Raw genomic sequence first — 22,056 nt, forward strand, 5'->3', positions numbered from 1 at the left:
TCCGTGTGTAGGTACCACAAATAATAAATTATAATAATATAATACCTACCTATACGTCTTGTAGAATATGATCTGAGAAGACGTGTACCTGCACTAAAGTTATCATAAGTGAGGTCCAGTCGATTACGAAGATGAGCCGATACCACAGCCGTGGTTGTAGTAGCAGCAGTGGTATCCTCCGTGCTATCACAACGTCCGTGTACAGCATTGCGGACCACATTACCACAGTATTTTCCCTTCTACCGTGCGCGTTCGGACGAATGATTCTATGTATTGTACGACAGCGACGATTGTCCGACTGGTGTAGGTGGTGAACGGTGGTAGTGGTGGTGGTGCCGACAAGTGATATAATCGTCGTCGTTCTTCCTTTTCTTCTTTTCACGCTCGTTGTCGGACTCGCATGTTAAATTGTTAACGCACTACGTTTTACAAGAAAATTTTATTTTACATTTTTTTTTTGTATTGGTTTGAATATTTTAAATTTTTCATGCTTACTATTCGTGAGTTTGATTGTATGATTATTTTTTTGCACTAACTATCGTTGGGACGCGCACGTACGTCATACATAGAGTATTATCATCGCCGTTGTTATTGTGTCACTTTTCGCTGTACACGAACGGACTACGTACCGGAGGCATCCAGTGGCGATATTTTCGAGCCGAGTTTTATAATTGTAAATTTGTTGACCGTCTTTGGGTCGCAATTACACGTGGCCCGTGTTCCGCTGCATTCGTTTCCATATCATCGTAGTAGCATGGACGTAACGCCGGTCGTGACGCTGTGCTCAATGAGTTTGAGAGCGTGTGTTATCATATTGTGAATATCTGTAGTTCAATTGTCGCGTCGAAAAGTGGTCCGACGTAAGTGATATTTACGAGGTATTCCACTATTCCAAATTCGTAGTTCTAAATTCATATCACATGTGACATATGGGGAAGTCTTCGGATAGCACTTGCACACAATGTTGAACGAATCGTTTGCAGTGTTCGCTATGATGTTGCCGCCGACTTTCAACATCCATCAATTAAAGTACCACACAAAGTTGTTGGTTCAATACGTCTAGACATATATTTTATATACTATGATAATGGACACTACGTCGACTGCTAATATGGCACAGCAGCAGTCGCCTGCTTATGGGCTCATGAAACGTGGAAAACGTGGTGCAGCTGCACTCATTGCAGCTGATTGTTGTAATGCCACAATCAATGTTACTACCGCCCCACAACAGCAGCAAGATGATGGTGGTGGAGATGCAGCTGCAGCTGATTCCGCTCTGACCCGTTGTAAGTTACTGGACGATATGCTGGACGTGTTGCTTAATCCATATGATGCGATTAGCGAGTGGAATAATTTGGATTGGTTACGTTGGTTAATGGCTGGTGGTAAAACCCTTGATGAATTTAGTAGTGCAGGTAAGTTTTAATTTTAACCATTTTATGTCTTATCTATCATTTATTGTTCAAATATTCCTTTTGTTTAGTCAAAGTATATGACTATGGTACATGTTGTGGCCTTGTTTGGACAGCCAATTATGTAGCATATAGATGTCGTACTTGCAGTATATCCCCTTGTATGTCCCTGTGTGGAGATTGTTTTAAGCGTGGTGATCATACAGGTCATGATTTCAATATGTTTCGTTCTCAAGCAGGAGGGGCATGTGATTGTGGAGACACAAGTGTAATGAAGCCTGATGGGTAATATATATTCAACTATATCTATTGTTATCTTTTCATGTATAAATTCATTTCTAATTGATATTTTACAATGATCACAGTATCTTAGTTGGGAAATTTCAACATGTTAACTGTCATACTACCGCCGGCGGTCATCTGTAATTCACAAATTGTATATATGTCTGTGACCGCTGGCGACTGTAAATTTATTTGGTTTAATATTATTAACTTTTCCTTGGCACTAAAATGATGCACTAAAAAAGCGCCGTAGCATAGCAGTAATCATTATATGTGGTTTGATGTGGAAAATTTTTTTATTTATTTTTAAATGTTGTTTTTAAATAAATATGTACGGATTTGGAATGACACTGAAACATATGCCTGGCGTATTAAAAAAAATCTATTGTATGACCTCCATTGGTTAACGTGTTAATAATATTAGACAGTTACAAATAACTAAGTCATCCTTAAGTTAATCATTTTTTTCATAGTGGTCAAAACAATTTGTTAAGTAAAATGCAATTCAATCTTAAGTCATAACTAAAAAAATTAGTAAAAAATATATTTGTTAAATTCAGTTTACCTGACTTTAGGTACATTTTATACGGTAAAAAATGAATAATATCTAAATTTAAGGTATGATATTTTAGATGGTTAATATCTAATTGAAATAAACAAATTAAAATAAATTAAAATCACAACACATTGATATGTTATGGATAATGCGCAAAAATTGGTATAGTTAAAAATCTTTAGATAATATATAAACTCTCCATTTTACACATTTCCCGTGAATAAAAATACCAACATTGTGGAAAATGGAGTTATGCAATGGATACAGGCGCGGACTGGTAAAAAAGGGCGCGGGATGCTACATAATTTAAAGGGCAAATAAAACAAATTTTAAATAATAGGTATTATTTATAAAATATTTAAACATTTTCTTTTGTTTTAATAAAATATCGTAAATAAATTAATTTTTGCCCCCCCCCCAACCCCCGCCACATAACAATTAGAGCTAAGTTCCTCTTATAAAGATTGTGTTAATAATAAATTAAAAAAGTATATTTAATGTATATAAAAAGCTGCTCAAACTAATTTACCTATCTTCTTATTGGCTACCTACTCTAAATGTATTCTTTTTTCTTTATGATTTTTATAGTCATTACTTATTAGTTATTACATAAATAATAGATCTACATCTACCTACGATTTTATCAGAGAATTTTAACCTTCTCCTTCAAAATTCAGATTAATTTTAGGTGGGCACATTTATACCGATGGGGGCAAATATATTTTAGGGCAAGGGGTGCTGTAGCATCCCTGCATCCCAGCCAGTCCGCGCCTGAATGGATATAGTAAATTATTATTAAAATAGTATAATATAAATACTTGACAACCTTGACTTCTAATATACTATTTTAGCTGATTAATTCTATATTTTACTGAATATATTATGCTAAGATATGTCAGATGTAGTTTTAAAAATAAGTATAATATAAGTGAATAGTACTATTTAGCCAGGTACCTGTTAAATTATTTAACTAGTTAAATATAACATTAAAAATGTATTAGCAATGAATTGAAAATATATTAGTTTTTATAAAAGTAAATAAACTTTGGTATTTGTTTTAATTTAAAGTCAATTTTCCTACTACATGTCATAATATTTTGATTCTGTTAAAAATTTACATGCATCTCACTATCTTCATTAATTTAAATTTAAAACACTAATTAACAACTTATTGACAACTCGTTAAGTACATGTGTATACAAAATCAGATAGCGCTGTAATAACATATAAAACAATATAATATTATCAATGGAAGCAACATCGAAGACAATTATTTACATTTATTTTGTTAATTTTATCAAATTACTTTACTCAGTCAGTGGTAGATTATATATTAGTTACCAGGGTAATGTAACAAAATAATTGTTCTGATAGTAATTTTTTTACTTAAGTGTTGATACTGTCAACATTATCTAGATAATGTTGATACTGTCAACATTATCTAGATAATGCATCTTACATTATCTGACTTAAGTACTATACCCATAAAATATGCTAACAATATACACAATATACTTACATAGTTAAGATGTCAGTATAATTTTGTATTTGATACTTAAACATAAATTTTACTGAAATGTCAGTATTACATTTTGATAATAATCAAAATGTATCTAATTCCCACTATTTGTATTTGTACAACCTATATAAATTACAACTGTACAGTTGTATTATGTACCAATGATCCAATACATAAACAATATTTGTTGAAATTGAAAAAATTATAAATTTATTTTCTTTTTCAAGGTTTTGTCGTAAACATAGTAGTACAATTAATATTGACGGTACTAGTACCAGCAGTAATAGTGGTTGTAAACAACCTCCTGCTGATTTATTGAGGGTAGCTGAGAGAATAATGCCAAGACTTTTGTTACGACTAGTGCAGTATTTACGGGAAAACAGGTAATTCAAAATTTCTGTTCTTCTTACAAAGAACAAATTATAAACCACAAATAATAAATTTGTTTTTAGTAAAATTGCCGATTCTAGAACAAGCAGTACCCACGTACCACCAGGAGGTGTTGCAGGTGCTGGTGCTGGAATGACAAATCAGCAACATAATTTATTACTTATAGACTTGGACCCATTTTTGAGTATGCTACACGACCTTGGTGCTCTTGGAGCTGCTATGCGACGTGTCATGACTGTGTCTCTAACTAATGAAAGAGTATGTTTATTAAAACATCAACAGTGAAAGAATATAGAAAATAACTATTAGTTTTTTTTAAATCTCATATAGATATACCGATGGGCATGTGATTATTACAGTAGCGTTGGTTATAATTTTGGCAGTGATGATTCTAGTCTACAGCAACAAGAGCAGCAGCAACAACAGACTATTTACACTATATACACAGATAAAGTGCGTCGCTATTATGCCGAAGCTATACATCAATACACTGCATCAACATCGTCTCCGTCATCAAGTAGTCGGCGACGACGTCGCAGTAACACAACAATTGGAGATGTTATTCATGGCAGTAACAGTCTTAGTAATTCAGAAGACGACGATGACGACGATGAAGATGATGATGAATTTGGACCAGGTAAATTTGAAACACAGTATTATGTTTAATTTTTAAAAAAAATTTTTTTATTAAAATATTTATTTATTTTAATTTAAAATAAATTTCAAAATTTTTGTCTTTTATTACTTATATATACTTATATGGTATTTTTTAAATTTAATATTTAATATTTTAAAACCTCACTTTTTTTTTTAAAAATTATTAATTTGTAGTTATTGAAAATAGAATGTCTCAAAAATAACACCTTACATTTTTTCTGTAGACAATTTTTTTATATTCGGTATCTATTTTCACAATACACAGATAACAATTTAAAAATGTAATTGTTAAGAATCTGGCTTTTATAAAAAAATTATGTAGGTAACCATAAAACTCAAATCATTTTTTCATTCAAGGTAAAATTAGATAGGTTACCAAAATAATATTATTTGTTAAATTGTATTAAGTCTCGTGCACAAGCTTCTTGATCTAAAAGACTGGGTTTTTAAAAATTTGTTCATTGATTCAAGAATTTTAAATATTTACATAATCTCATCTAAATATCTTAACATGTTCACTGCCACACTCTGCATATCTACCGATAACAAATGAGGGACAATGAAAGTTTATACAAAACAAAGCGAGAAACAAAAAACCGACTGAAAAAAATTTTCCGTTAATATGTTCTGAATGGCCTGATAAATAATAAAGTAGTGCCTCTATGCCTGAATTATTATAGAAGTGTATTTCAATATGCACTGTGACGATCACAGATTAGCGGTGACCCCCGAGGGCCCTACTATCAACGCCGATTTGTGATCAGTAGCGGAGGTGAACATGTTAGAATTAGGTGATGATCTACAATAAAATATAATCCCCATTTGTAGACTATCTGATGTCAGTAATATAGAAGTGTTCATAGTTCAAGACATTTTACCAGACATTACCACCTATTATTGACCTTGTGCCTTCTTACAAAAGCTTAATAAATTATGGGTTATTTTTGAATTGTGTTTCCTAGTAATTGATAAACATAATTGATATTATTTTCATAATTCATTGTGACTGGTGAGATCATTGCTAGTTGATTATGGTTTAACATATTGTGTGTAACTATAAAGATTGTGTTTGTATATTCTCATGAATATTTTATTAAATGGTTGTGATCTAGGATTAAAATAATTTCTACTTGAACAAAAACAAAAACTGGTTATTAAATTTATGTGTTTAATTTCTAAACTGATCATTATTTTAGTATGAAGTTTTCTTGCTTATTGGTAATAGTTATTATTATGTAACTATCTTATTTTAGAGTTAATCAACAATTTAGCTTATTATAGTTGGTCAACACTAAAATGTATACCTTAAAATTTTTTTCAACTTTGAATTATGTTCAATCCAAATAATTAAAAAAAATATGAATATTTTATGTTCCTAAGTTTATGCAATGATTATAATTTTGAAGTTTTAATTGTTAGATTTGGATATTAATTACTTATAAATTTTAACAAATTTCCATTTAATTGAACTGATAGTTTATATAATTATACTTGTATAATTTATGATAACAACTTTTAGATAGAAATTACTTGCGAGTTCCTGTAATATGCAATTTTGAAAGTTAGGTATACATTTATTTTATATTTAAGTACAGTGTTAGAAGTGTTGGCTTAAAGTTACAGATTAAAAAAGTAATTTAATTTAAGTGTAATAAAATGTTGTTTATAATAGTTATAAATTTGTTTTCATTAAATGTAGGTTATTTAAATTTCATTAGGGTTTTAACTTCCATATATCTAATGGTTTGCCAAAAAAATATTATAATAGTTCTTACTATTTTATATTTATATTATATTTTTATAATAAATAAATTATGATAACATTGTTAAAAATAACTTTACATATTATAAACAAAAGTTGTGCATTTTTGCTATATTCTATTTTTTAATTTTATTAAAAAGACCCTCTATAACAAGGAAACAAGGAGGCGTATAAAGAGTTTATGTAGACCTAAAAATTAAAAAAAACATAAACAGTTAAGATACTTTACATATACCTATTGTGTACTAGCATACTTAATTTTCAATTTACCAGCACTTCTGATATTTATCTTATATTATAGATGCAGATAAAAATTTAATTTTGAATATATTATATATCTTCAATTATTTCTGTATAACATTTTATATTTAAGTAAATACCTAACATAACCTTTTCTTTAACATTTTAAACAATTAAATTCACACTTGAATATATGGTTGATTATTATTTATTACATCAATATTTAATATGAAATGTGGATATATTTTTTTTAGATGATTGGCTCGTTGATGGCCAGATTAGTAGAAGACGAAAGAACAAACTAAATCATTCTAGTTTTTTGCAAGAGATTGTTTTTTGGACTGTGCGATATGAGTTTCCTCAAAAGATGGTCTGTTTTCTGTTGAATATGTTGCCTGATGCAGCATACAAGGAAGCATTAACTGAAGCATTTGTTATGCACTATGGATGTGTGGCTCGTGTTTTGGCAACAACAAGAGACTCAGATACCCTCTCTAACCATATTGTTCACATTAGTGTTCAATTGTTTAGTAATGAAGCATTGGCTACGCGGATGGTCGATAAATTAGGATTGCTTAGAATAATGGTATCAAGCTTAAGGCGCATGATGACAAAAATACTGATACCATCAACATTACATGGTAACTAATCTATTCAATTATCAGCTTAGAATAACAAATTTTAAATTTTCGGATAGAATTAGTTTAGAATACAGTTTACTCTTGGTAATTTGGATTTTTCAATATCTCAAAAAAATATAATTTTAACATTTCATTATTTAATCATGAATAATGCAACTATAATTATTTATTTATTTTGATAGATCCTATGAAAAACAGACACAGGGTTGTAGATTGTTCAAAGGCTGTTATGAAAGAACATTGTTATTGGCCACTGGTTAGCGATCTAAACAATGTATTGTCACATAGGCCGATTGCAGTTAAATTTATGTGTGACGACCGTTTATTGGATTCGTGGTTTTCATATTTGTCGATGTTTCAAGGTAAATTTCATGTTTGTTTAAATTAATCACCATAATGTATTTAATAGTTATACAGTAAATAAATTTGTTATCAAAAATTGAAATGTTTGTAGGAATGAATGTTAACTGTCGAGAGTTGGGACATCACGTTGAATTTGAACCAAATACTTATTATGCTGCTTTTAGTGCTGAACTTGAAGCTAGTGCATATCCAATGTGGGCCATGCTGTCGCACCTCACATCTGCTGACACTTTGTCACTCTCCTCCCGTGTATTACGCGCTTGTCTCAAACGTTTACGTAAATGGCTTATAGATGTAGGTTACTACTATAATCAAGATCATGGTAATGTTTGTGGTGGTACTGCTTCCTCTTCTTCTAACTACATTGCTAGTACTTCCACAACCATAATTCGACGATTAGATGATCGTCATCAGTTCACTTTTCACTTGCCTTTGCACCGGTATTTGGCAGTATTTTTGTGTCAAGCTGTGCGTGCTCAAGGTGCCCGTATAGAAGACATTATACCACGAAACAGTACTGATGATTCAGCAGATAGAGATGCATTGTTAATGGCAATCGCTGCACACCCTGTACGAGCTCAATCAGCATTCTACGAAATCATGCAGGGTGCATGGGTTCGTAATGGCCTACAAATTAAAGGCCAAGCTATGACGTATATCCAATCAAATTTTTGTATATCCATGGTAGATGCTGACATTTATTTACTTCAACTTTGTCTATCTGAATTATCAGATGCCAACATATTCATGTCTTTAATACTAGAAAAGTAATTATTATCTACAAGCTAAACTATTTTATGATTGTTTAAGTTGGTAAATTACTTTTAATTATTATTAATATTTTAGGTTTAAAGTGTATGATTGGATGCATGTAGTTAAACATGGTGGATTACCTCAGGTTATGGATTCGGAGGAATATGACGCTGCACCTAGTATGGAGGGCTTATTAGTTTTCCTTGCCACTTTAATAGGTGTCCGTACAAATTTATGTAAGTAGTTATCAAATATAAATGATAATATTGATTTAGTAGGAACTTACCTACATTAATTAATATTTAAAAAAAATTGACTTTTTATTAGGTTCCGATGAAGATTATGAATACTGTCAGTCACAATTAGAAATGGTCACATTATTATGTGTTTCTGATAAAACACACAGCCAATTAATGGAATTAATGCCTGAACGATGTGGTGGTATTCAAACTAGCGCCACAGCTACCACAAGTCCTATAAATACCAGTGGTGACGGTGCATCTCGAAATTCCCCCTCCATTGATCAAGAATCTCCACCAGCAATGCGTGATTTTGAAACTGTATTACAAGCTGTAAGATTAAAATGGTTTATTATATAATCTTAAACCTTAAGTATAGAAAATATTTCATGATTATGTTGCAATTAAAGGTGGCTGAGTATAAGAGACCGCAATTTGAAGCTTCTGGTAACATGCAACAAGGACTGTATGTGCCTTTAGCACATGTCTGGCAAAAACTGTACGACCCAGTGCATGTGCTTTTGAGAGCTGTGCATAGACGTGACTTCCAATCATCCATGGACCGTTATACAACATTGTATGTTATAAATTATTATTATTATTTTTAAATTATTAATAGTAAATATTATTATATAATTGTTATTTAATGTTTTTGGTATATAGCATGCGTTCTATTGGATTGTTGAAACAAAATCAAAACACTTGGCCTCCATATAGAATGCCACAAAAACACCATCCAGCATATCGCAATCCTTGTAGAGCACTGTTATCTAAGTTATTTCATGCTGTTGTCTGGCATTGCCTTTACCGTTCATCAGTTTATCGAGATATAAGTGAACATACACTCAGTTTACTGGTTTATCTTCTTGACCAGGCGTGGATATGTTATAGTAACTCTCCTGTAGATGATAATACATCTAATAATCAACAGCAACCAATGGATACAGATCCTCCAGCTAAGCAGTCTGCATCGTCATCTTCAGCAGCTTCATCTGGAGAATGCTTTTATGAAAGCTTCAATATCAAAAACTGTCCAAAGAAAAAGATAAAAATAACAGTAGCAGATGCTAGTAATTCTGATAGTGAAACAGCTAATGCCAAGGAAACAACACTCCTATTATTGAACCGTTGGTATGATCATGATGATTTGGCCCACAATTTGTGCACTACTATTACACATGTTGAGTTGCCACCACCATACTATCATTATTTTTTTGGGGAAGAAACAACTAATGCCACTTCTAATGCAACAGCTGCCTCGACAATGGCAACCAATTTATTTGATTATTTCACATCGTCTGTAGCAGCAGCTGCTTCAGTTGCTAGCTCTTCATCACCAATCACAGTTTCTCATAACTTTGAACCTGGTGAGAATAATTAATAGTTAATAAAAAATAACCAATTCATTTTTAATAAGTAATAACCAATATATTTTGTTTTGTAGGTAACTCACAACAGCCTAATGTTGTTCCATCACTGGCTACAATAGCGGGCAACGAAATACCTCTTGCTGGTTCTTCTATTCCTACCCGTCCACCTTTTTATAGCTTAAATGCTGCAGCAGCTGCTACATCTTCTACAATGGGTAATACATACTATACATGCCATTATAATAGCTTTTAAATATAGTTTATCAAATACAACCATTCTTAACTAGTATTTAGTGTTTATATAGTTGGTATTTTGTTGTAAAGGTGTAACCCACCAAAAATCTTCAAAATCCCTCGTTAAATTATAAATGTTTAACATAATAATTAAATGTTATTATTATTATCTAAACATCAATTGGTCCCATTACAATTTTTAAAATAATATTTCACTGTCATGAAAGTTCTTGTTTAATTAATAATCTGGATTTCATTATAATACAACAAAAGTTTTATGAATATGAAGATGATAATTCGTCAGTAAGTTTTAATCAATTAAACATTTCCCAATTTAAATTTGTATTACACTATGTTTTAGTAATTATTTTCAATAAAATATGTTATGTTTTAAGTACTAATATCATACCTATAACTATTTCTTTTAGGTATTTAAGATTAAGATATCTAATAAATTGTTATAATTTAATTTTATAAAATAAGATGTTATTGTGTACTTTGAAATTTTTTAATTATTTTGGTTACACTCATTAACAAAACACCATTAATATTATGCCATTTTTATTGTTTTATTTACTTGATGTCCAATAATAGTATGTTTATTACATAAATAATGTTAAATAATGCTTTTTATTTTTCTTTTAGCAGATTCTGCGTTGAATCGTGTTAAACAACGTTTACAATTCTTACGCCCTCCTCCACCAAAAACAGATTCACCTACACATGAGCAACATCAGTCATCATCATCCTCATCATCGTCATCGTCAGACGTTATTATTGATCTTACCAGACCTGAATTTCCGTTTGAGTCAGTATCAAATAACGATAAAGCATCAATATTGGGAGTTGATAGAAATGTAAGTGTCTACAAATAGTTTATTTGTATATATTCAAACTATACCTATAGATCATTATAAAATTTTTTTGTCTTAAGCAGTTAGTGATAGAAGTTGATGACCAACAAAATTCATTGGTATGTATAAATGAGAGTATCATTTCCTTACTTTTGAAATTGCACTCTCAGTTGTCCGGTGAACCAGATTCATATCAATTGCCTATAATTTCACCTCATTCTACCACTTCTAATAATTTAATTGAAGAGGACAAGATAAACCAATCAGCGTCAAAAAATGATATTCTCAATGAAGAAATACCTCCGTGTGGCGATGGGGCATTTTTTGTAGGTCGTTTGTTAGATAGGATAGCTAGGGGGTCAACATCATGTTATGATTGCATATTGCGTACTAGAGTACGTATATGGCCATTGTCAGTAGTAATGCGAGAAACAGCTTCACGGGATGATGAAGAGCGTGAGCGGCGGGAGCGTAAACGCCGGGCTCGTGACAAGCAACAGCAAATGATGGAAGAAATGGCGAGAGCACAACGAGCATTCCTTGAAAGTGCACTTCGCTCTGGAGATCTAGATTCTACTGATACACAATCACAATCTACCAGTGCAACTACTACAAATATGGAATGTGACGTACCGGCTCCCACTATAGAGATATCTACTTCAACTACTTGTAGTAATGAAGCCTCTACCTCAACGTTAGCAAATACTATAGTTGAAATAGACGAAAACAGTAGTAGTAGTAATAGTACAACAACAACAACAAAAGAATCGGCTACTCATATTCGCAGACCTGATCAACATGAAACCACATTAACTGTGGATTGTGTGATTTGTAATCAGACTGTGATTGTACAAATAGAGCAACAGCGCCAAGATCCAGTAGGACTAGTCATATTAGTTCAGGTATGTTGCTTTCTGGATTTTAGAATTAATACAAAATAATAATTTTTATTATTAATTCTATAAGATACTATAAGGTATAGATCTATAAACTAATTTCTATTTGATCATTGTAGGGTACCAACGTTTTAGCACACAGACGACATATTGTTTCACAACCATTAGAGTCGACCAAACATGATACAGAAAAAACCACAGGGCTCGCAAATAGTGTAGCAAACAATGAACAAAATTATTATCATTATTGGCCTGCTTTACCGCCGTTGAATTCACAGCAACATCATCAGCAATCTACATCTGTAATCAATGACCCCAAATCACAGCAACTACATAATCAACCAATTGTTTCAACAATTGCTGATAATTACGATGCTACTACATATGCATCACATTCTGACCGCCGCAAACGTCTAATGTCACAATATTTTAATGTGAGTTTCCTTTCTGTAAATTATAACTAATTGGTCTTTTTTCTAATTATGTTTGCTAATCTGTTATACTTTTTAATTATTTATGTTGATTTATTGATTTTGTAGAATTTGGATAAGGCTGATTTTGAAGTCGGATCCCTTACAACTACTACTAGTGCTACTCCAGTTGGTGGTAATGTCCATGTTCAGACCTGTGGCCATCACTTACATTTGAGGTGTTGGAGTTCATATCTGGCATCATTACGTGGTGCTCAGCGTTTTAATTCAGACCGGTATGTATAACCCTAAACATTAGTTTTATACACAATTCCACAACTGTTTAAATGCATATATAATGATCAATGATGCTATTATGAGTGTTTTTTATTAAAGGACAAAAATAATTTATTATTTTTAAACTTTTACAGTGGTGAATATAGTTGTCCACTTTGTCGGCAATTAGCTAATTCCTTAATGCCGTTAATACCAGGAGTTGCTATTGATCAAAACCAGCAACAACGTGGCTGTGCCTCTTATAACACTATTATTACCGCAAGTGCTATGTCTGGTGCTGTGAGCAAATTGACGGAACTAATTAAACAGCAAGAATATGAATCACCGAATTCAGAACAATCTAGTGATGCTGTTTGCTGCAGTGAAACGTCAACCTCAGTTTTCATTGGTGATACAGAGAACATTGTTAATCGACACCCCTTGCATCAGAATGTTCATCACCATCATTTTAATGATGATGATTATTTTCTGGTTTGTATATTCAATAATATAATAATGATTTTATGAAAAATAGTAAAATGTTATATGATATTTTTATTCTTAGATTCAGGACCAAGTACATGACATTAGCCCTGCTGGTGGTGCAGAAGATGGAATTAGTGGTAATGGAGGGGAAGGAGAAGATTTAGAGAGTGGAGAGGATCCTCTATTGAATGCTGTTAATAGATGTGTGAGTGATATGATTACTACAACTGTAGTTACAGCAGCTGCTCAAACTGTATCATTGCCACATACATTATTGACATCAACTCAACGAGAAAAAATGTATAAGGTAAGGTGGCATAGTGTTGTATCTGTCGCTTGGACAAATATCCAAGTGGAATTGGTGCAGCGTAACAACAGTCTTATAGAACAACTGCAGCAAGACCAGTCATCATTACACCGCAGTAATAATTATTATCGTCACCTCAATTTGTTTTCTGCTACTGCAGTTAATGCTACAGACATCAATGGTAGCAATAATTATTACAATATGCTGCCTAAGCGCAATTGTATAGGTATGTATATTTTGATCAACATCTGTGTTGTCTCTATTCAACTAAAGCATAACATAGTGAATTATACATTAAGAATAGTCCATTTTACTTAATTATTTTTGATGTGAGAGGGAATTAATGTATAATACAATTTAAAATTAAAAATATTATCCAAGGCTCTTTGCAAGCATTTTTTTTAAAGTAAGTTTTGGATATTTTAAACATTGTAAACAATTTTAATTTTTAAATGCTCATAACTCTTTTCAAAATAAATTAATGTACCAAAAAAATCTTAGTACATAGAATTTTCTATGTTGTGTTTTTGTAAGACGGAAACAACACAGGCAGGTATAATATCTACTTTACAAAATATGTATGTTGTTTAAATTAATCAAATAATATTACTATCATATTGAAATATTCACTGATGTAATACAATATACATATCTTATGTATCCTGCTTATTAAAATTAGAAATTTTTAGTGACATATTTTGTGTGTAATATATATGTCACATTCGTTTCGGATTATTGTATTTCTTGTGAAATGGATAATGCTTGCATCTATTTAACAAAATGAAACTGCGTTTCTCCACCTTGCGTAACTTCATACTTTTTATGACATTTTGTGTAATGTGTACTGAAACTATAGATAACAGAATTTATTTAGACATTTGAATATCCGTATACTGCTATCTATTCTAAGCCACTAAGAAGTGTTTACAAGTTTATCCACTTTTCAGGAATCAAAATGATTTTAAACTTAATTTAGTTCATTAGTGAAAATTTAATGACTTATGATTTCAAACTGTCATTATTTTAATTGTTTTTTGATGCTGGATCTGTTTTTTAGCCAACGAAGTTATTTTGAACTTTTTGTCTATCAAATAGGACTTACTTGCTGTTAAATCCTAATAATTGGATGATAGTAAATCCACATACGTCTTAATGAAGAAAATATGTAAATCCATTTTACAGTAACTACTGTAAAATATTTTTCATGTTGTACCACAATTTTAAACAAAGTAACAGTTAAACCTTTTTATTAATAACTGTCTGCTGGTTTTAATTATTCATCTCTTAAACACTTTTTAATAACAATTTAGAAACCCAAAAAACATTACTTCGTATAACATATATTTCAAGAAAATTAAATTGTTTTCATCTATCCAACCTATAATACTGACTTATCTAATTAATTACTTTTGTGCATAAAGTATTATAATAATAATATATCGAAACATATTTTTAATAATAACAAATTTCATATATTATACTTTTATGGCTATATTGTTTGTTATACCAAGACATTATAGATTCAATTTCCAAAATTCCTAAATACTAATAATAAACCCTGTGTTTTAAATTATTTTAAACCTACTGTTTTAGTTTATCCAGCATCTCCAGCTAAATTAACCAATTTTTGAATTCTATTCCTTTTCATATAAAATAATTATAGACACAAACAATAATACTAATTCATTTTGTCATGTAAAATTATAATTTACAGGTTTTTCATTAGAACATTTGACTAAAAATAAGTTTATCTTTCTAAAGACACAAAAAATGAATTTATCGTTTTAGTGGCTTAATACTGTAGTTTAGTGAAACAATAATAGCTATACAATCCAGAAAATAAAAAAATTATTTTATACTTCAAAATTTAATTTATTTGACAATCCTTATTATTAAGGTCATATATTCTCTATCACAATTTTGCTTCAACATCATTATCCAGGTTAAACTTTGCCACATCTCTCTTGACGCAATCTTCTCATCCCATGTAAGGTCTTCCTAAAGGTCCTTACCCCTTGGATTCTTTTGTAGAATTGTCTTTATCAGGGTTTCAAGCTTTCTCTGCGTGTTACTTATCCATTCCAGTATTTTTCTTTGTATCTCCTGTTTGTGGGCCACAACAAACCATATCTTAAAATTTTTCTTTCAAAAACCCTCAATTTTGACTACTCAGTTTTCCTTATAATCCATCATTGCTTTCCATACAATGCCATTGATCTTATCAGAGTAACATATAGCTGGATTTTTAATGCTTAATTACACATGTTATCCATTTAATTAAACATTTTTTGTATCTTTTATTCCATATTGTGTGATCGATGGTTATTGTGCAGATTTTTGAATTTTGATTCTTTCTCGAAACTGCTGGAACCTACCTTTAAAAACTCTTCTGTATGACTTTATCCCGTGGTCTTCTAATTTCCATATATTCTGTTTCCCTTTCATTAATTTGCAATCCCACTTTTTTACATATTTTATGAGTCGTTTACTCATCAACTTTTCATTGTATATATGTTGTTCCCTACTAGCACTATATTGTCTGCATATGCTAAGATTTATTGTTAGGCCAACCAATTTTGCCCCCATCACCTGGTTATATACTCATCATTCTAACTATTTTTCCAGAACTAGATTAAAAATGATTGAATATGATGTATCACCTTTCTTCACCTAAATCTTTCTTGATAGATAGTACTTTTCCAACTTTGACTTTTAGCTTAGTCTTTTTTAAACGGCCTTAATTAATCCTATAAGGTTCTGTGGATGGCAGAAATGTTCTAAAATGTGTTAAATACTTTCTATAGGATTTTAGTTTATTAGACAAATTACAATTTGAATCTATAAGTCAGCGTTTCCCAAAGTGTGTTCCGCGGAACCTTAGGGTTCCGTGGAACAATGTCAAGGGTTCCGTTAGATGTATGAGATTATTGAGAAAATTATGTTTATTTAATGTTTGTTGTTTAAAAAATGTTTGATTGAATTTTTTTTTTTAAACTGAGTTTAATAATGAAAAGTCATTAACAGTATCATTAAAATATTATTTGGACTTGAGAGTTTAAGGAATTGATTTTCCTTTTTTAATTTACAAAAATTGTAGTTGAGTTGGATTAGACATTAGGGTTCCGCGAAACACAAACAATTTTTGAAGGGTGCCGTGGTCGTAAAAGTTTGGGAACCGCTGCTATAAGTCATATTATCAGTTGTGTAATACATTAGTAGTAACATCACTCACTAAAAATGTTTAATCAAATACAAACTTTTACATGAGTATTTTTATTGTCATTTTGTGTCTTAAGTCAATAAATCATCTAATGATATTATTTTATTATTCAAAATCACCAAAATTTTTATCTGAAAGAATGTGCATTTTAAAATTTTGTCATTTTTGGAACTATCCACATTTACATGTTTGTTACAATAAATCGATATAAAAAGTAACAATTATACATTTATGTAGGAAATATGTTATTATTTTCAAAATATTTCAAATATTTCAAATGTGGTATCAATTTATTCAAAATGTCATGATATTTATTCAACTGTGGTGAGCTTTTAGATATTTGAACTACATAAACATATATATTTCAATAAAACTCTATCCCTCAATTATTATTGGTTTGATCAATTAATTAATTTTTTTATTTGATTTATTGAACTAATAGTTACAGTTGAAAATTTAAAATATTTCAAAATTTAAGTTACATATGTACATATTATATATTTTTAAAAAGTTAATGCTCATAGTCCCTGCTAGAATCAAGACATTTTTTACCAAGTATTAGTAATAAAAATCTTAAAAATTTTTTTTTATTAATAAGCTTGTTAAAATTAGTAATAATGGATCATCAAAAAAAATTAAATTGTGAAAACTAGTTTCATAATATGTAGTGACATATATACATCACATAGAATTTTTTGATTTGATCATTTTTGATACTGAAGTTAATAAGTGGTTTAATTTTCAATTTTTTTAGCACCATTGTTAAAAGTGCTGAGTGTGAGCGCTCGGTCGTTGATGGCCAAATACCAGACTCCTGATTATAATCCCATTAGTGATGTTTGGTACAAATTAATTGGGTGCGAACAGCCTCGACAACAGTTAAGCAATACTTATCCACCATTATTGATGCGTGATCCATGCTCCGTACTATTACAACTTGTGCTGTTATTACCTACACTTGACCGCGGTTTGTATTACATTTTTTATTTGTACTTTGCTTTTTTTGGTATTAAAATGTAAAAAATTACTTGTATTTGTCACTAAAGCAACGTAATCAAATCTAATATGAGTATTTCAATTATATGTTTAGATTTGTTTGATACTATAATCAAACTCACCTACAACATGCAACTATATGTGGCCGCATTGAAAGTCGCATCCACGTGGAATCGTAACTGTAAACTTAATCGTCAACTTCATCACCGCCAACGGCACAATACAAGAAAAATGTCAACAAAAAATGAAGAAAGAACTGATGGAAGCACTAGTGTTCGAATAGATTTAGATGATGGATGCAATAATAAACTATCATCATCATCAATGGATATTACCGAAGCTGACAATACACTACCACCAACACCTTTATTTTCACAAGTTGTAGCATTGGCCAGAACTATAGTGTTTTTATCGGATGACTACGAAACTGAAATAGTCAACATCGGTTCAATAGTTAATAATGATGATGAATTCATGATGCATCAAGAAGATGAGGGTGTTGAAAATATTGTTAGTGACAACAACCTTGATAGGTCAATAGACACCTCAAAAGATGATGACGAAATTTTGTTGCTGCTAGAATCTTATGGAAGACGAAGTACACTACCATTTTTGCGGTTTGCCGCTCTATTGAAAAAATATATTAATAGTGATGATAATGATAATCTAGATGACCATCCTGAACTATTAATATCATCATCACAACTAAATAATTTGAATGTTGAACAGAACAAACAAAGAGAACAACTATTGGATTACCAAGTCATTTCTCCGCCACAGGTTGAAGTTAACTATAATGTTGATTTTTCAACTACAAATGACCCTCACTGTCATCAACATTGGTCAAAAGACGATTATGAGTATCTAACACTCGCCCGGTATTTAAAACTGTTAAACAATAATGAGGAAGCCCATGAGGTCAGTGATCATTGTGAAGAAAGCTATAATTACAATTGTTCATACATTGAACATAATGATGATCAAAACCAGAACAATTGTGAAAAAAGACAACATATACCATCGCAGCCACCATCTGCCATGGAAGCTGTCATATGGCCACAATGGTCATATTCTACCAATGATAAAAATAATAAAATTTCGACATCTATTTCTCGTTCTTGGTTTACATCTTTTCGAGAATCATTGACAACCAAAATACCTAAAGCCACTATCATCGGAGAAAATACTACTACCATAGTTTCTTCTGCCGTTGCTGAAATCGACCCAAATTCTAAAGCTACCACTTCAGCTAATATCATAATGGCCGCACGTATGTTGCTTTTTGCTGACTGTTGTGATGGTGGTGGTGTTAGTGATGACACTAGAGCTGGTATCTTAGATGGCAGTCGTAGTTTGTTCCCACCAATCACTTGGGCAGGACCTCGATTGTTGAAACTGCCACACCTGTATGACGACGTTTTCCAGTACTATCATGGTAGGGCCTGTCATCGGTGTCATGGCGTGCCGCGAGAGACAAGCGTGTGCTTGGTTTGTGGTACTGTAGTATGCCTGAAAGAAAATTGTTGCAAAACAAATCACATTTATGAAGCAGTACAAGTATGTAAACTTGTGGTATACATTAATATTATTTAATTTTAGAAAATAATGATTGCTGATTGAAATAATTGTACCTTATTTTTCATTAGGATCCCAACTGTAATACATTGATGCCCCTTAATCATATCTTAAAATCTTCATGATTTATTTCTCTTTTGTGTTTTTTTCCTTTCAAAACTAATTATATTATTATTAATAGTATGTTAGTTTGAATAAATATAATGTGTTAAGAATTATCATACAAATATTATAATATTGTGTTTTATTTTGTATATTAGCACTCATTAGAATGTGGCGGCGGTACAGGCATGTTCTTAGTTGTGACTTCCAGTTCAGTTGTAGTTATTCGTGGTAAACGGGCATGTCTTTGGGGCTCTGTGTACCTGGATGCATTTGGCGAAGAAGATCGTGAACTCAAGTAAATATAAATCAATACATTTGTTTGATTAAATATTCTATTTAAATATTTAAACATATTTAATAATTGCTTTTAAACAGACGTGGAAAACCATTATATCTGAGTGCGGAACGGTACAGACTGTTGGAACATCAGTGGTTAGCTCATCGATTTGACCACACTAATAAGAAATGGGTATGGCACAGAGATGCGTTGTAAATAATAAGGAGATAACATTAATGATAATGGCTTTGATAATAAACACAATGTTATTTGAATTAGTAGTTTTAATAATAGTCTAACAAGCAACGGCAACTGGTGTCATTACCATTTTTTTAATAATGTTGTGATATATTTCTTATTCTAAAACCTTGATGGTATATTGTGTTGTAAACAATTTTTTATAATTATTGTTATTATTTACGTATGAACTATTTTTATTATTTTAACTATTTTACTCCCATTACAATTACATTAAAAACAATTATGTATATAAAACATGTTTATTTATGTGAATTTATTATTAATTATTATGTTGTGTGTATGTATGTAACATAGCATCCATTCTTATATTATCTTAATTAATATACTTATGTAATAGTTACATATTTGTGCGCCGTGTTTACTTATCTATTATTATTATTATATATTTGTTTTTTGTTGTTGTAGAAACTTTACAACTCAACTGTATCATAACACCTATGTTTACATTTTAATAATATATATTTAATAATAACCATAATAATGATGTAGAATGATGTACAACTACTTTTTATACATAAATATTATTTGTCATATTTTAGTGTGTTCCCTTAAATTAAATTTAAGTTCGACATATTAATGTGTGGGAAATTTTAGAGACCTAATTGAATACTTGTTGTTTAGGTGGGTAATCAACCCTTTCCACATTTGTATTTATTTATCTGTGATGGAAAATAAAATCATAGTATTCATTATAGTATTTAAATGTAAAAAATATTATTGTCATTTTCATAGTCAAATGCACTGATATTTTAGATAATTTGTGTATTCATATTTAACTTAAAATATCAAAATACCTGAAATGTAAAGTACTTGGTAAAACATAAAAGAAAAAATTCCTGAAACTTAAAACTTCAAGTTATTATCACATTTTAAGTAAGTAGGTATCGTGTTTAACCAGATATGATATTTAATAGTAAATTAGTAAACAACTTTAAAAGTGTTTAATGTATAAATGACATAATGATAATTTTAGAATATTCAATTTTTTGTAAACAATATTTGAAACATAAGTTTTAGGTATATGTAATTGAACATGAAAAGTGTCGGTATGATATCATGTTATATCATCCTGAGATCAGTGAATCAAAAAAGAAAAAGAGATTTATTACTATTAATTTGGTTTTCAGTATTCATTATTTCTAATTTCTAAAGCATCCAATTGACACCAATTTGTTAATATGATCTACTCTTTATTATTAATTTGACCTTGACTCTGAATAAGTATTTCTTTTTTGTACATTTAATTTTGGAATGATTTTTCAAACCACACTGGTCAGTGATCTTATGTTTTCTATATGCAGGGCAATCAAATGTTGCAAAACAACAGTCAGAAAAAAATCCTTAATAATATTGTTAGTCCATTCAAGCGCTACTATTAAGTTAGTAAACATTCATAATTATTAATAATAATTTGGCTGCTATTTTGAAGCTCTTTGAATTGTTTTCCGGATCTAGCCCCATGATGCTCATTTTGTATCATACACGTTTTATGTATTTTTGGATCAAAATTGAAAATAAGAATAGTCAGAGCTATGGTAATTACTGGTAGTTCTGTTATAGTTACTTACTTGCTTCATGATCACCACCACAAGTTTCTTCAATAGTGTCATATTATTAGGTAAGTTTATATAGTTCAGAACTAGATTTGCTGAGTCAAAGGTTTATTGATATTCTACCACCAGACAACAAATTCTCAATTAATGTTAATATATAAGTTAGCACCATTAAGGCATTAAACATTTAAATGTGACTTATGACCTGTGCTTTTCACCAGAATAATTTATTTGGGGTTTTGGGTGCTGGATGTATTCGGATGTTCAAACACCAGAACAAGTATTTAAGCAAACGTTTGGGTTTTAATAACTGTTATTATTTGGGTCAATATTGGTTAATACAGTTGTTCAGTATAATCCGGAAAAAACTTAATTTTTACAATTATTCTTTTTAGAAATTTTTTTTAAAAACATTTTTATTG

General features: G+C 30.6%; 1 protein-coding gene across 3 annotated transcripts; it reads left to right on the forward strand.

The window, feature by feature from the left end:
- Window positions 1-259: 259 nt before the first annotated feature.
- Window positions 260-20,301, forward strand: LOC111029971 (E3 ubiquitin-protein ligase UBR3). Of its 3 annotated transcripts, none has more exons than XM_022309245.1 (23): window positions 260-1,415; window positions 1,484-1,697; window positions 3,997-4,152; window positions 4,222-4,417; window positions 4,490-4,796; window positions 7,073-7,459; window positions 7,642-7,821; window positions 7,914-8,589; window positions 8,669-8,811; window positions 8,903-9,147; window positions 9,225-9,391; window positions 9,478-10,181; window positions 10,259-10,399; window positions 11,064-11,275; window positions 11,353-12,174; window positions 12,288-12,602; window positions 12,708-12,874; window positions 13,010-13,346; window positions 13,420-13,873; window positions 17,622-17,834; window positions 17,958-19,420; window positions 19,699-19,838; window positions 19,919-20,301. In XM_022309245.1, exons 1-23 carry the CDS (start codon window positions 1,082-1,084, stop codon window positions 20,034-20,036), a joined length of 8,091 nt encoding a protein of 2,696 aa, XP_022164937.1. In that variant the 5' UTR covers window positions 260-1,081; the 3' UTR covers window positions 20,037-20,301. The 3 variants fall into 3 exon arrangements, with proteins under 3 accessions (XP_022164937.1, XP_022164939.1, XP_022164938.1); XM_022309247.1 differs by having other exon boundaries at window positions 11,067-11,275; XM_022309246.1 differs by having other exon boundaries at window positions 261-1,415; window positions 11,356-12,174.
- Window positions 20,302-22,056: the final 1,755 nt, after the last annotated feature.

This window comes from Myzus persicae, unplaced genomic scaffold (assembly GCF_001856785.1).
Source record: "Myzus persicae strain clone G006 unplaced genomic scaffold, MPER_G0061.0, whole genome shotgun sequence".
Taxonomy (NCBI): domain Eukaryota; kingdom Metazoa; phylum Arthropoda; class Insecta; order Hemiptera; family Aphididae; genus Myzus; species Myzus persicae.

Excerpts from the sequence above, each read along its gene's own strand:
- LOC111029971 (XM_022309245.1), top strand. The coding sequence starts at position 1,082 with ATGATAATGGACACTACGTCGACTGCTAATATGGCACAGCAGCAGTCG. Across the intron at positions 4,418-4,489 it reads TGTCTCTAACTAATGAAAGA|ATATACCGATGGGCATGTGA; the intron begins GTATGTTTATTA and ends AATCTCATATAG. Across the intron at positions 8,812-8,902 it reads AGGTGTCCGTACAAATTTAT|GTTCCGATGAAGATTATGAA; the intron begins GTAAGTAGTTAT and ends ACTTTTTATTAG.